Genomic DNA, 12808 nt, shown 5'->3' with positions numbered 1-12808 from the left:
AGTTTTTTTACAAAAATTTCGATGATCCATGAATTTTTACACCATAAATAATGGTGTAATAGTTACACCCAAGAACTTATGAATTGTATTTAAAGTATCGTAACACAACACAAAGTAATGTAATCCTAAACCCCTTAATAATCGATGAAAAAAAAATTAACTTGTAGGTTATTGTATTAGTCTTCTTATTTTGACTATCCCTATAACAAGTGGATTCAGTAACCTACCAAAAAATACTGAATACAAAGTAAAGCAGTAATATCATGACAAATTTGCTAAAGCTATCTTAACCAATAACCAGATAAATCAAAGTATGAGTGTATGACTCGGAGGCCTTTACTTTAAGTCTTTTGTATCAAGGGATTACCCCCATATAAAAAATATTGTAAAATAAGTATTACCTACTAATAAATCGTATAGTGTCCTAATTGCTAATCCTAAACAGTGCTGCAGTTGAGTATCCTAACCTTTATCACCTCATCAGCTATTGCATCTTTGCATGCATATAGTAACTTTCTGCTAATTTTTAAGCAACAAGTTTAGCAAAAAACTAATCAATTTAAGCAAATTCATCTATATTGGTATGTGAATTCGAGTGTGCAACCTATGATTTTTGTGAAGTCTCGAACTTTGTGCATATAAAGGAGATTAAGATTATCAATGCTATTAAGTAATTGATCGAAGCTTTTTTCTTAAGGTGAAATTGCATGCTTTTTCTTGGTTTTATATTCTTTTTTTCATGTACTTTACTGCTTTTTGCACCTTTTCTTCTTTTTTGTAATAATTGTTTGGTCAGTTAGTGCGAAATCAAATCATATGGAAACAAAAATAATGTGCTTTACTTGCACATAAGTCATTCTCTGTTGTTCCTCTCTTCTTTTGTTCCTAAGAATAGATAAATAGATATCTTAATTTCAGACACAAAACATGAGTTTGCAAGGGAAATTTTTGTAACATTACTTGAAATGGAGTCTACTACTATCTTATCTCACATTTCATTATTAGGAGTATGTCCCAATTTCTTCAATACGTGCACTACACACGCCCCTAACTAACCTGAACACGTGCACGCACCACTCATATCATCTTTAATTTAAGTACACCCGAGAATATAATGAATGTTTCAACTATAGGTGGGTGCTTCACTTTCGGATCAAAAATTCAAAAGCCTTTAATCTTGGAATCCTCTGATTTTGGAATTAGTATATGAACTAGGCTAAGCAAGAGCTTTTTCAAGTGAAACCAACTTTAACCATGAGCATTAGAAAAGAGCAACATTCCTTTCTCTTAAGACGTGTACTTGCATTGAAGCTTCTCTTTACTAAAGTCCCTTACTTTATATATTTTTGATGTCTCATCTATAATTCTCAAGTATTCTACTGTATGTTCATATATCTTTCTCTTCTTCTTCTCTCTCTCTCCTTTGTGTAGTGGATATAGTGTTGGTGAGTTCATACTTTCATCTATGTATATAATATATGGTACAATAAATCTTATATATTATGGATTAAGGTTGTTTTTTTTTTTCTGAACTTGGGTGCATGGCATTAAAATGGCAGGTTGATATAAACTAAAAGAAGAGATGGTTACAAAGCAGATTACAAGATCAGGAATGTGTGTAACTTTATTGATAATCATCATCAGCTTGAAGTTGGTTCTTTCTGAAGCTGAAATCTTTTCTAACAGTATTGAAACAGGTAAATTTTGCAGAATTATTTAGTTTATGCTTAGTTATAATGTTAGATATTAGGGTGGTGATTTCTTTCAATGGAATGTTTCAACCATATCACTGACGAAACCAGAGCTCTTCTACAATCTTTTTTTGAGCTGTTGATGGAAATTCTATGCATTAATGCCTTGTTTGTTAAACAGTTTTACTATTGAATTTATATGTAATTTGGTAAGAAAAGTCGCATAATTTACATAATAACATTGGTCATTTTGAAGTATCTCTTTTTCTTTGAAGTAGTAATATATGATATGATATTTCACAAAGAAAGCCATATATTTAGGATTACAGATTCATATACAAATTTGTTAATATTGCAACTATTCAGAAACTACATGCCAAACTGGTCATAAGGGTCTCATTTTAACGTAATCATAAGGCTGAAATATGCATCTATTCCCTACCAAGCTTAGGTTAAATATTCTGGTAAGACTTACTCATAATTATGGGATCAAATTTCACCAGAACACAAGCGTAGGATGTAGTTACCCTTCCCTCACACTCGGGTGCCTAGGGTATTGTGATGGGCTACACTATCTCTTGAAATAGGACCCCACGACCCATACTTGTAACTAACCAAATCATATATACTTCCTCCGTTATTAATTGATTGCAAGATCTACATGCTTATTAATGTGTAACTTTGACCATTTATATATTTACCTATTTTTTTAATAATTTATCAAATGTTTTTTAATAAATATATATTAAGATAAATTTAACAATATTTTATTTTTTTTGTACTCCCTCAATATTTTAAAATCAGGTTCACTTCAACTTTTTGCATCGTTCACATATTATATCGACAATAATGCTTAACTAATATGCATACACAAAAAGTAGTTTTTTTATTGAAATATACAAAATTTATTATATACAATGCTATAGTTTTCTTGATGTATATTTTCAAAATATTAGATGTTTTAGAATACAATGACACTTTCTCCAAATTTTTATTTTACTTCTACCATTTGTTCTTTACACGTTTGCCAATTTAAAATTCTGAGCAATTATATTCTTAGTTAGGTATAAGTAAATATTTTAAAAATATATATCAAGACAAATCAGATAAGATCCTATATAACTATGTTTTCCTTATGTATAAATAAATACAAAATGGTCTAAATATAATTTATAAATAGTGTTAGAAGTCAAAATGGTAGAACTAAAAGAAGAAGATTATTAAATGTCTTAATAATCAAAGCTAGTAAAGGTGAAAAACTAGACAAGTGGAAGAAAAAAAAAAGTATTAGCCGAAAATATTTGACCAAAGTTAGTATACAAAAAGTGCATAAGGTAAAGTGTTGTAATCAATTAAAAGTGGAGGTCATGTATATAAATATGATTTATGCACACACATTAACGGGTCAATTGCTCCAGATTCATACAATGAGGCGTAAACTGCAAAAGCAAATTTCCAAAATCCTCTCCACAAATATTTTAGTAGCACACCAAACAGTATATTTCTTCCTCTCAACAATTAATTAATTAGTGCTCAAGCCTAAGTAGCCCAATATAACTAAATAATAGATACAACATAATAGTTTAGTATGATAAGCTACTAAGATAGTCTGATTCATTAAAGTCAGGAGTAATCCACAAATCTGTAATTCTCTATACACGTATGTGAATACGTCAACAGTGCTAGCTAGGCTTGCATTTGGATTTATAATGGCTATTGGATTTCAATGATCTAGTGCCCCTAGTGGTTCACACATAAGTATAAAATGGTAAAAGCCATTTACAATGTGAAGACCTATAAGTTTCTAACATGTTCAGAAAAATTCAGTTACATAAGTCGAGCAAAAAAATAAGATGAAAAAAACGCACCGTAAAGACTTCGAAATTTTAGCAACACGTCTAGAATTCTAGATACGCATTGGTCGACAACAATAGCATTGTTCATAACTTCCTTATCCCCATTCTCTAATAAACATACATTACTAATGGATCATAATGGTTTTCACAGGAAGAAGCTTGTTACAAACACAAGATGTCTCCAGCACCATATACCAACAAAATGAAATAGTACGGATAGATCCATTAGACCAATTCAACAAATACAAAGGCAGCTATAACATCACAAACATGCATTATTGGAGTGTAAGCCCCTCCAGGCTCCAGCCGTCCCTCTCACTAATAAACCCCATGTTGATCTATAATAATAGAAACTATGTTTACCATGTTTTGCAGTCAACCATATTTACTGGAATTTACGGTTATGCAATTGCACTGTTATGGCTCATCGCCGGCATTGTGTATGCCATGTATCTGCTAACAGCTTCCTGCTGTAGAACCAACAACCAACAGCTGAAAAGGAGAACACCATGTCACAAGCCATGTTATCTTTTCCCTATAATCCTGAGCACAATTTTTGCTATCCTGGCAATGTAAGCCCTCAAAGCATAACTAAATTGTCAAATACAATTAATATGCTACATTTCTGAATGCGTATAATAGGTAAATTCCTAAGTGTGTTGATTATATATAAAATGGAATTTCAGAATTGCATCTGGGGTTGCTCTTGAAGCGAACATGAGATTTCATTCTAGAGCAAAGACCATTATGAGCGTTGTAATAAAGACGGCAGACCAAGCATCCAATACCATATATAATGCCACAGGACCAATGAGGAAGATTAGTGCAAACTTACAACGACAAGCAACTGATAGTGTTAATGGCGTGGATGGGGCTGATGCTGCTGATATTGCTGGTGCAGCTAGCTTCATGGCTTCGACATCTGACAAGCTTGATTATGCAGCAACTGGCATAGAAAGACAAGCTCAGAAAAACAGGCACTTGGTTGAGAGGGGTCTGACAATATTGTAATATATTCCTTCCTTTTTCCTTCTCTTAACTGAGTCACTCATATTTGTAGATTGCAATTTCTCTAATTAGGCTTCTCTTTTGCAATTCTCATCCCTGTAAACTAAAACTTGATTTCAGGAACATTTTGACCATCATCACAATATCCTTGAACCTGGCGGTCATAATCGCACTTACAGGTAACCAGCTTGTCGCAAATGTATATGCAGAAAGGGGCAACATATAATCACACTTTACCAATATGCCAACCTTATTCTTTTCATCATCTGACTGTAAATACTAAAAAGTCTTTCCCTTGCAGTTTTTGGTATACTGAGATTGCGGCGAGCACTCCACATGTGAGTACACTGAAACTCCAAAATAACCCCAGGTGTCGAAATAACATCTTTGCAATATAGCAGCAAGTGCTTACTTGTTCTTTCATCTTACACAGGCTAATCATATTCGGCTGGCTTCTAACTGCCATCTGCTGGCTGTTTTTTGGATCATATTTCGTCCTTGAAAAGTAAGCTTCCACTCTTTTGTGTTGATTCTCAAAATTTGTAGCTCAATGAAGATAGCATATATATTTTACGGTTTTTACCTTAAGCACAGTGTCAATAATTGTATAACTATGCAGATTCTCCACCGATACATGCACAGCTCTTCAAGACTTCCGACACAATCCAGACAACAGCAGCTTGAGCTCGATCCTTCCTTGTGATGAATTTCTTTCAGCACGAACTATATTATCTGATGTTGGCCTAGGAATCTATGAGATCGTTGACCAGGTAACGCATCATAATGATATACTGAGTTGAGATAATGTTATGAACAAGATGAAACTATATAATCAGTGATTGCTCACCACCCCTTTAATAACAAATGCCTGCAATGCTGAACTTATCTCTGAACAAAAATTCATCTAAAACAACTCAGGTAAATACAAATATCACTCTCCTGAGGAGTAATTCATTCCCAGGTCTCGAGTACGTATGCAACCCTTTCTCTGGACCACCCGAGTATTTGTATCAACCAGGAAATTGTGCAGCTGACACAATTACAATAGGGGATATCCCACAGGTACGCCAAGGACAATTATTACCTCTCAACAAAAATTCAATATTAACAAGATCTGGCGGGCTAAAGAGAGCCTCATTTTTGCAGGTGCTGAAGATGTTTACCTGTTCAGAAAACAGTGGGACAAGTTGCCAGACAGCAGGAATCATAACCACCAGTGAGTACAATGTCATAGAAGCTTACACGACTTCAATACAAAGCCTGTTAAATGCATACCCAGATATGAAAAATCTAGTAGATTGCCAACTTGTAAAAGATGCATCCTCAAAGATCCTAGTTAATCACTGCAAGCCATTGAAGAAATGTGCACAGACAACTTGGATTTCAATGTTAGTGCTTTCAGTAGTGATGGTGATCTTGGTCCCAATATGGGCAAATTTTGGTCATCACGAACAAAAACATCATTCAGCAAATAATGTTGTACAGCCAAATACCGCGGAAGCAAATAATCTGGATCCTGAGGCAGCTAAAGCGGCTTTTGAGCTAAGTTCAGTAACCTGATTGACTTTTAACCGTAAAACAAGGATTTCTTAGCATAAGCAAGAGATTTGTGTCTATGACTCTCTGCACTAAAATGCATGTACAAGTACAGTATACAGGGCAAATACAAGAAATCCTATACGCCTTAGATAGGGTAGGAAACATAATCCAAGAACATCAAGCCCTCCAAGTAATTATAGTGTTTGGAGAGGACTAAACAATAATCCCTAGTATAGTTTGACACACGGCATTTTTGTACTAGTGGAAGAATACTTAGCAATAGTTACTGACAGATATACTATTATAATGTACAGGAATTCCAAGGACAATCCCATAGAGGAACAAAAAATTCTTCAATGTAATTGTATTTACAATTTTACATGATACGAAAACTTTTCAAGAAGCTACTCAAGTTTTGAGAGAACATGATGTTTAGTTGAACTAGTCAGTCAGAGACAATTAAAAAAAGGGTTTGCATGCAAAATGGATAGAAGCCACATCACGAATAATCTGGTTATATGAGCTTTTACCCCATATAATTGCTCTGGAGGAAACTATGTATGAGCATCGAAAATAAATCATCTTACAGAAATACAGAATGAGGTAATAGGTATGAGTGGGCAGTGGCTGCATAAACCGCTGGTCAGTGGTCATCAAAGACACAAACTGACAAAGAGACGTACAACGATTGTCCAAAGTTTACAACATGTTCGGCATCTCCACTCTTGTTCAATATCTTAATATATTGCTCAAAATTTGACCTCATGACCTCAAAAAGAGAATAGCACTTTAAATGCTAATACACCCTCTGTTAATTCTTGCCAAGTAGTTCACTTGACACGTTTGTCGTCGCACAACTTTGACCATCAACATTTTCACATAATCTATATATATAAAGAACAAAAAGTTGATATTTAAAAAATATATATTGAAACAATTTTATAACATTGAACATAATTATATTTGTTATTTTTACTATTAGAAAAATATGATCAAAGTGGGGTATGTAAATAGTGCACAAAGTCAAAGTAAAATACCTAAAAAAGGAGGGAGCAATACTTCAAAAAGATCAGGCAAATAAAAAGAATGTGAGACCTTCTTACACAATGCAAATAGAATATGGATAAGTCAACAATATGAACATACTATCTAATTCCAGATCAAAAACAAAGATATGCAATAAAGTAAAAAGGAAAGTACAAATTAAACGAGAATAAGAAATAAGAAGATTATATTCAAGGACAGAATAAGAAAACAGTGCTATTCCTCAACTCAATCATGGGAGTCACTTATCATACTTGAAGGTATACAAGAACAAAAAAAGAGTAAGAGTAGACACTGATATAAACTAACAGATTGTGCCTTGTAGATCAATCATATGAAAACTTTCTCAATAGCAATATTCAATCTGAGGGATTACAATGAACAGCATTATTTTCTGTTAACTCCGGTACAATAATGTATAAACGCTGTAAAACCTCCTTACATTTCAGCTCGAACTGCCTTCATCCTGCAAAAGACGTGCATCTGAGGATGAGAACGTCATCCAATTAATCTCTACCTTCTTTTGAGGTGGGATTATCGTGAAGGACACACGCGCGCACGTGCACGCAAATAAAAAAGAAAGGAACATAATGCAAGCCCTCTTCAAAGTACAGACTCAGAGAAGAGTATGAATCCAAATACAGAAGCAGTATAAAAGCAAACTACGTTAAACAAGAAAGTATCTCCGTGAAATCCACTAACTAAAATATCTACCACTTCTTTCATAAGCCAACACAGTAAAGTGAAACTTCAAATACTAGAAAAAGAACCACTTCCTCCCTTTGTCTCAAAAGCGTATTCCCAAAAAACCGAGATTCGAGACAACCTCCCACCACTCCCCACAAACAAGTAATATGGTCATATACTATACGCCCCCTTATCATCAAGCTCACATGTAAAACCTGCTTTGTTAAATCTAAAGAAGCATCAAGACATGCATAACAACCCCATCCAAGATTTAGGGGCTGCTTAATACTTAAAACTGACTGTTCTGTCCACGATCATCAATGCTGGAAGACACATTATAAAGACTATACAGCCAAGGCCACGGCCTTTTCCCAACTTACTAACAGCAAACTGAAGCTCTACCTCTAGAAAATCAGATTGTCTCCGTTTTCCATTCTACTAAAACCCAAGGAAACCATCAAGGGCCAAATGCCAAATCACCAATCAGCACAACAATGTAATTTTCTTGTCATCTTTGCATCACTTGAATCAATGAAGCTTCGCAGAATAGCTTTTCATTAAAACTATTCCACATTAACTTAATTTTAGAAAAGACTCTCATGTCAAAGGTAAATGTTTTTATTCTCTCATCCCTAATAACCCCTACCAACATTCTATAATACACTACATTCATGCAATCCACAACCATCATGTCTATCACATCTTAATATTGCATACCAAACGCGAATTTTAACCGCCAAATGTGATGACCACCAACAGCAAACTATAATACTAGCAAGCATAGTTTCCATACATGCTAAATGTCAATTCCTACTCCCATTGATATCATACAACTTTCTCTCTCCATCATATCTAGATATTTATTTATACATACCTAAAATATCGCAAAAACCTTGATTTCATTTCATTTTCGCAGTAATCTAAAGTTATAGTCAATGCAGATACCAAAATTATAACTTCCACTTGCAAATTCTAGAAAATTCCACAAAAATGAAAACTAACACTAAAAAATAATTCAAATAACAGCACCTGAACAATTGAATTATGAGAAACAGATTCAAGATTGGTAACCCTAGCTTCCAGTGCGCCGAAATTGTCCTTCAACTGATGATAAATCGAACAAAAGATTAAAAAAAATTACAACGAAAGATTGAAGAAAAAAACGCGCAAGTAAAATTTAAGAAAAGAAAGATTAAATTGGAGAGAAAAAATGAATACTTGATGGACAAGGAGGTAACGATCTTTGGAGAGGTCTCGATGAAGGAAGTAAGCAATGGCACCTCCATTGACAAGGAATCCGGAGGTGAACCATACCATCCGGGTTCGAATCATCTTAGGATCAAATTTGGGGAAGAAAAGGGAGAGAGATACAAGAATGCGATTTTGGCCAACTTTTTAACATGTAAAGATCATATATGGCGTTGGGTCTTGGACTCGACTCAAACCCGCTAGAACCCAACTTATTTATAAGGATTTGGGTACAGAAATTTTAGACTCAATAGATTCAGATCGGGTCTGACTTTTGGAAAGCATGGTCCGGGTCCACAAATGTCGGTTCCAGATCTGACCCGCAGACCCATTTACATATTGAAAAAAAATTACTTAAACTTTAACGTTTTATGAGTTATCATTTTATAAATTCGTTAGTGTTGTAACTCAATTTAATACTTGTAATTTTGTATGTTGTAACATTTTAAGATTTTATGAGTTAATTTTTAAAAATTTTGTTTAGATAATATTAACCATGGACGGAGGTCCTATATATATTAGGGCGATTTTTTTTAATTACATAGATTCAAAAATGTGATGAAAACTAAAAACTAAGAAGGGCCCATTTAGGATCCCGTTAGGACTCGTGGACCTGCTAGACCCATCGAATCTAGGTATGGACCTAAAAAATCTAGACCCAACAAGACTGGGCGGGTCTGTAAAAAAAACGAGTCTGGATCCAAGTGTACCCGACCCATTGCCATCCATAATGGATACTCTGGAAAGAGGTATGCTGGTATACTATCAATTAATTTAAGTATATCCTACATCTCTTTTTAAATGTAATAATTGGACTTTTCCATTATTCACACTTATAACTCGATCTTATATAACCTATTAAATTACAAGTTTACCTTCTATAATAGGAGATAATAACACTATACATAATAATCATGCATATACAAAATATTCCAAAATAAATTGTCAATCAACTCAAAACCTTCATCAATCAATGCATATCAACAAATTTAAAATTCAAGCACAATTAAAGCATATTAGACATCACCTATGACAAAGAAAATTAAAAATGAAAAATTACCATGTACTAAACCATGCACAATATACCTTCAATATCTACAATTTCAATAATGTTTTAATCTAGAAATAAATCTCATTTCCAACTACAAACACTTAAGAAAAAAAACTCAAAATGCTGGAAACATCACAACTTTTACAATTTTTGGCGCGTTATATACTTTAAGCATGCAATTTGTTTATCTTGATGTACAACACATGATTCCCTATTAAATTTACAAAAACAATAGTGTATTAGATAAACATTAGTAGTAAAAAAATTTCAAAAGATTGAGTATTACTTACCATTGTAAATACACAATAGTATTTAAAGCTAATGCAAAATTATAATAAAAAAAATTACACTAGAACCCAACCCTATATTGTAATTTTGTGTAAAAATGATCAAAATCTTCATAAAATGAGAAAAAGTGAGTGATTCTCACCATAACGGTAGTTCTCATATGTGTATATATGTGTATACATATACATATATATATATGTATATATGAAGGAAACTAATTCCGTGAATTGTATATTGCCAGTATGACTTCAATATATATAAAGTACAAGCCTAGAAGTAGGCTACTAATTAGCTACAGATTGCTAGAACTAAGGCAATCAAATATAGACTTGCTAAAATAAAGATATACACAATAATTACAAATAAGGATAGAGTATACATTCTAACACACCCCCTCAGTCGAAGCTGGAGGTTCGCGGATGCTTAGACTGTCCCTGAAATCATTGAATAGAACGCGCGGAAACCCTTTTGTAAAGATGTCAGCAATTTGGTAACGGGATGGTACATGAAGCACACGGACTTCGCCACGAGACACTTTCTCACTAACGAAGTGAATATCCAACTCAATGTGTTTGGTGCGTTGATGTTGAACGGGATTGCTGGATAAGTATATAGCACTCACATTGTCACAGTAAACTAGAGTAGCCTTGGGAAGGGGACAATGCAACTCTAGAAGCAAGTTTCGGAGCCAGCAAGAATCAGAGACAACATTAGCAACTCCCATGTATTCCACCTCGGCACTACTACGAGAAAGAGTAGGCTGCCGTTTGGAGGACCAAGATATGAGATTATCCCCGAGAAAAACACAATATCCAGAAGTAGAACGACGGGTGTCAGGACACCCACCCCAATCAGCATCTGTATAAGAGATAAGGCGATCAACAGTGGAGTGATACAAATGTAAACCATGAGATAAAGTACCCTGAAGATAGCGCATGATACGCTTTAGAGCACTCATATGCGCATTGGTCGGAGCATGCATATGTAGACAAATCTGTTGCACTGCATAACATATATCAGGTCGAGTGAAAGTAAGATATTGTAAAGCACCGGCAAGACTCCGATATTTAGTGGGATCATAAAAGGGAGCATCATGAGTGGCACTGAGTTTGAAGTTAGTATCAACAGGAGTAGGACGGGGACTGCAGTTAGACATGCCAGCACGGTCAATAATGTTGGTAGCATATTGTTGTTGAAATAAAAAGAGCCCATGAGCATGACGAGTAACGGCAATACCCAAAAAAAAACTCAGAGGACCGAGGTCCTTCATAGCAAACTCAGAACCCAAAAGAGTCATAACATACTTACGAAGCCGATCGGAGGAGGCCGTAAGGATAATGTCATCCACGTACAACAGGATATAAGCAATGTCAGAACCATTCTTGTAAATAAATAAAGAGTGATCTGACTTACTGTCAGAGAACCCAATAGTAGCAACAAAATCAGCAAACCTTTGATACCAAGCACGGGGAGCTTGTTTTAAACCATAGAGAGATTTCTTCAAAAGGCAAACATGGTTTGGATGATTTTTGTCCCGAAAACCCAGTGGTTGGTGCATATAAACTGTTTCATTAAGATGACCATGTAAAAAGGCATTTTTGATGTCCATTTGATGAATGGGCCAAGATTTGGAGACAGCAATACTGAGGACGGCTCGGATGGTAGCAGGTTTAACCACGGGGCTAAACGTCTCATCACAGTCAACACCCTGCTCCTGTGTTTTTCCATCACCTACAAGACGAGCTTTATAGCGCTCAAAAGAACCATCAGATTTATATTTATGACGGAAAATCCACATAGAACGAATAACATTCACATCCACTGGTCGAGGCACTAATTCCCAAGTCTTATTTTCAATTAAAGCATTAAATTCATCCAACATTGCACAATTCCAGTTGGGATCACGGAGCGCACTAACGGGATTTTTGGGAATAGGAGAAATGGCCGTAGTGGAGTGAGCGTGACAGTTGGTAGAGTATTTAGGATTGGGTTTAAAGATGCCATTGGTTGCACGAGTGGTCATTCGGGAAATCGTGGGATGGTGAGCCGGAGGAGAGGAGGTGGGGGCTAATGAGGGTGTAGCCGAGGCAGAGGGACCATAAGGAAGTCCATGTGAGGTGGACGAGCCCAAGAGAGGAGAAATAAGGGGAGGGGGCTGCTGTAGCGTGGGAACAGGAGAGAGAGAGGGCTGGGCAGCTGAGGAATTGGGCTGGGCCGTATGAGAGAGTGGTTGGGCGGGCGCAGGAGAAGAAGAAGGGGTGACTGGGCCCGTGTGAGACTGCGGCCCAATGAAAGGGAGGGAATTAGAGGTGGGCCGAATAGTAGACTGAGGATTTTGTGATGGTAAGGGCCGAGAAAGGACTTGGAGAATGGATGGATTAATATTGTCATCCAAA

At 35.4% G+C, this 12808-nt stretch overlaps 2 protein-coding genes across 4 annotated transcripts; one reads left to right on the top strand and one right to left on the bottom strand.

Moving 5' to 3' along the window:
- The first annotated feature begins 1164 nt into the window (after positions 1 to 1164).
- LOC104888858 (uncharacterized) lies at positions 1165 to 6501 on the top strand. 3 transcript variants are annotated; one of them, XM_010673967.4, is made up of 10 exons: positions 1170 to 1445; positions 1560 to 1697; positions 3699 to 3832; positions 3923 to 4119; positions 4234 to 4554; positions 4676 to 4734; positions 4857 to 4893; positions 4989 to 5060; positions 5175 to 5325; positions 5474 to 6501. In XM_010673967.4, the coding sequence occupies exons 2-10, from the start codon at positions 1583 to 1585 to the stop codon at positions 6113 to 6115; spliced, it is 1728 nt and encodes a 575-aa protein (XP_010672269.1). In that variant the 5' UTR covers positions 1170 to 1445; positions 1560 to 1582; the 3' UTR covers positions 6116 to 6501. The 3 variants fall into 3 exon arrangements, with proteins under 3 accessions (XP_010672267.1, XP_010672269.1, XP_010672268.1); XM_010673966.4 differs by having other exon boundaries at positions 1173 to 1445; positions 3699 to 4119; positions 5474 to 5617; positions 5702 to 6501; XM_010673965.4 differs by having other exon boundaries at positions 1165 to 1445; positions 3699 to 4119.
- An 803-nt stretch (positions 6502 to 7304) lies between these two features.
- LOC125495985 (uncharacterized) lies at positions 7305 to 9232 on the bottom strand. Its single transcript, XM_048641157.2, has 3 exons — positions 9044 to 9232; positions 8855 to 8929; positions 7305 to 7621 (listed from the first exon to the last, which is right to left on the bottom strand). Exons 1-3 carry the CDS (start codon positions 9155 to 9157, stop codon positions 7577 to 7579), a joined length of 234 nt encoding a protein of 77 aa, XP_048497114.1. The 5' UTR covers positions 9158 to 9232; the 3' UTR covers positions 7305 to 7576.
- Between the last annotated feature and the right edge of the window lie 3576 nt (positions 9233 to 12808).

Source organism: Beta vulgaris, chromosome 3, assembly GCF_026745355.1.
Source record: "Beta vulgaris subsp. vulgaris cultivar EL10 chromosome 3, EL10.2, whole genome shotgun sequence".
Lineage (NCBI taxonomy): Eukaryota > Viridiplantae > Streptophyta > Magnoliopsida > Caryophyllales > Amaranthaceae > Beta > Beta vulgaris.
This window is presented reverse-complemented; position numbering and strand designations above follow the sequence as displayed.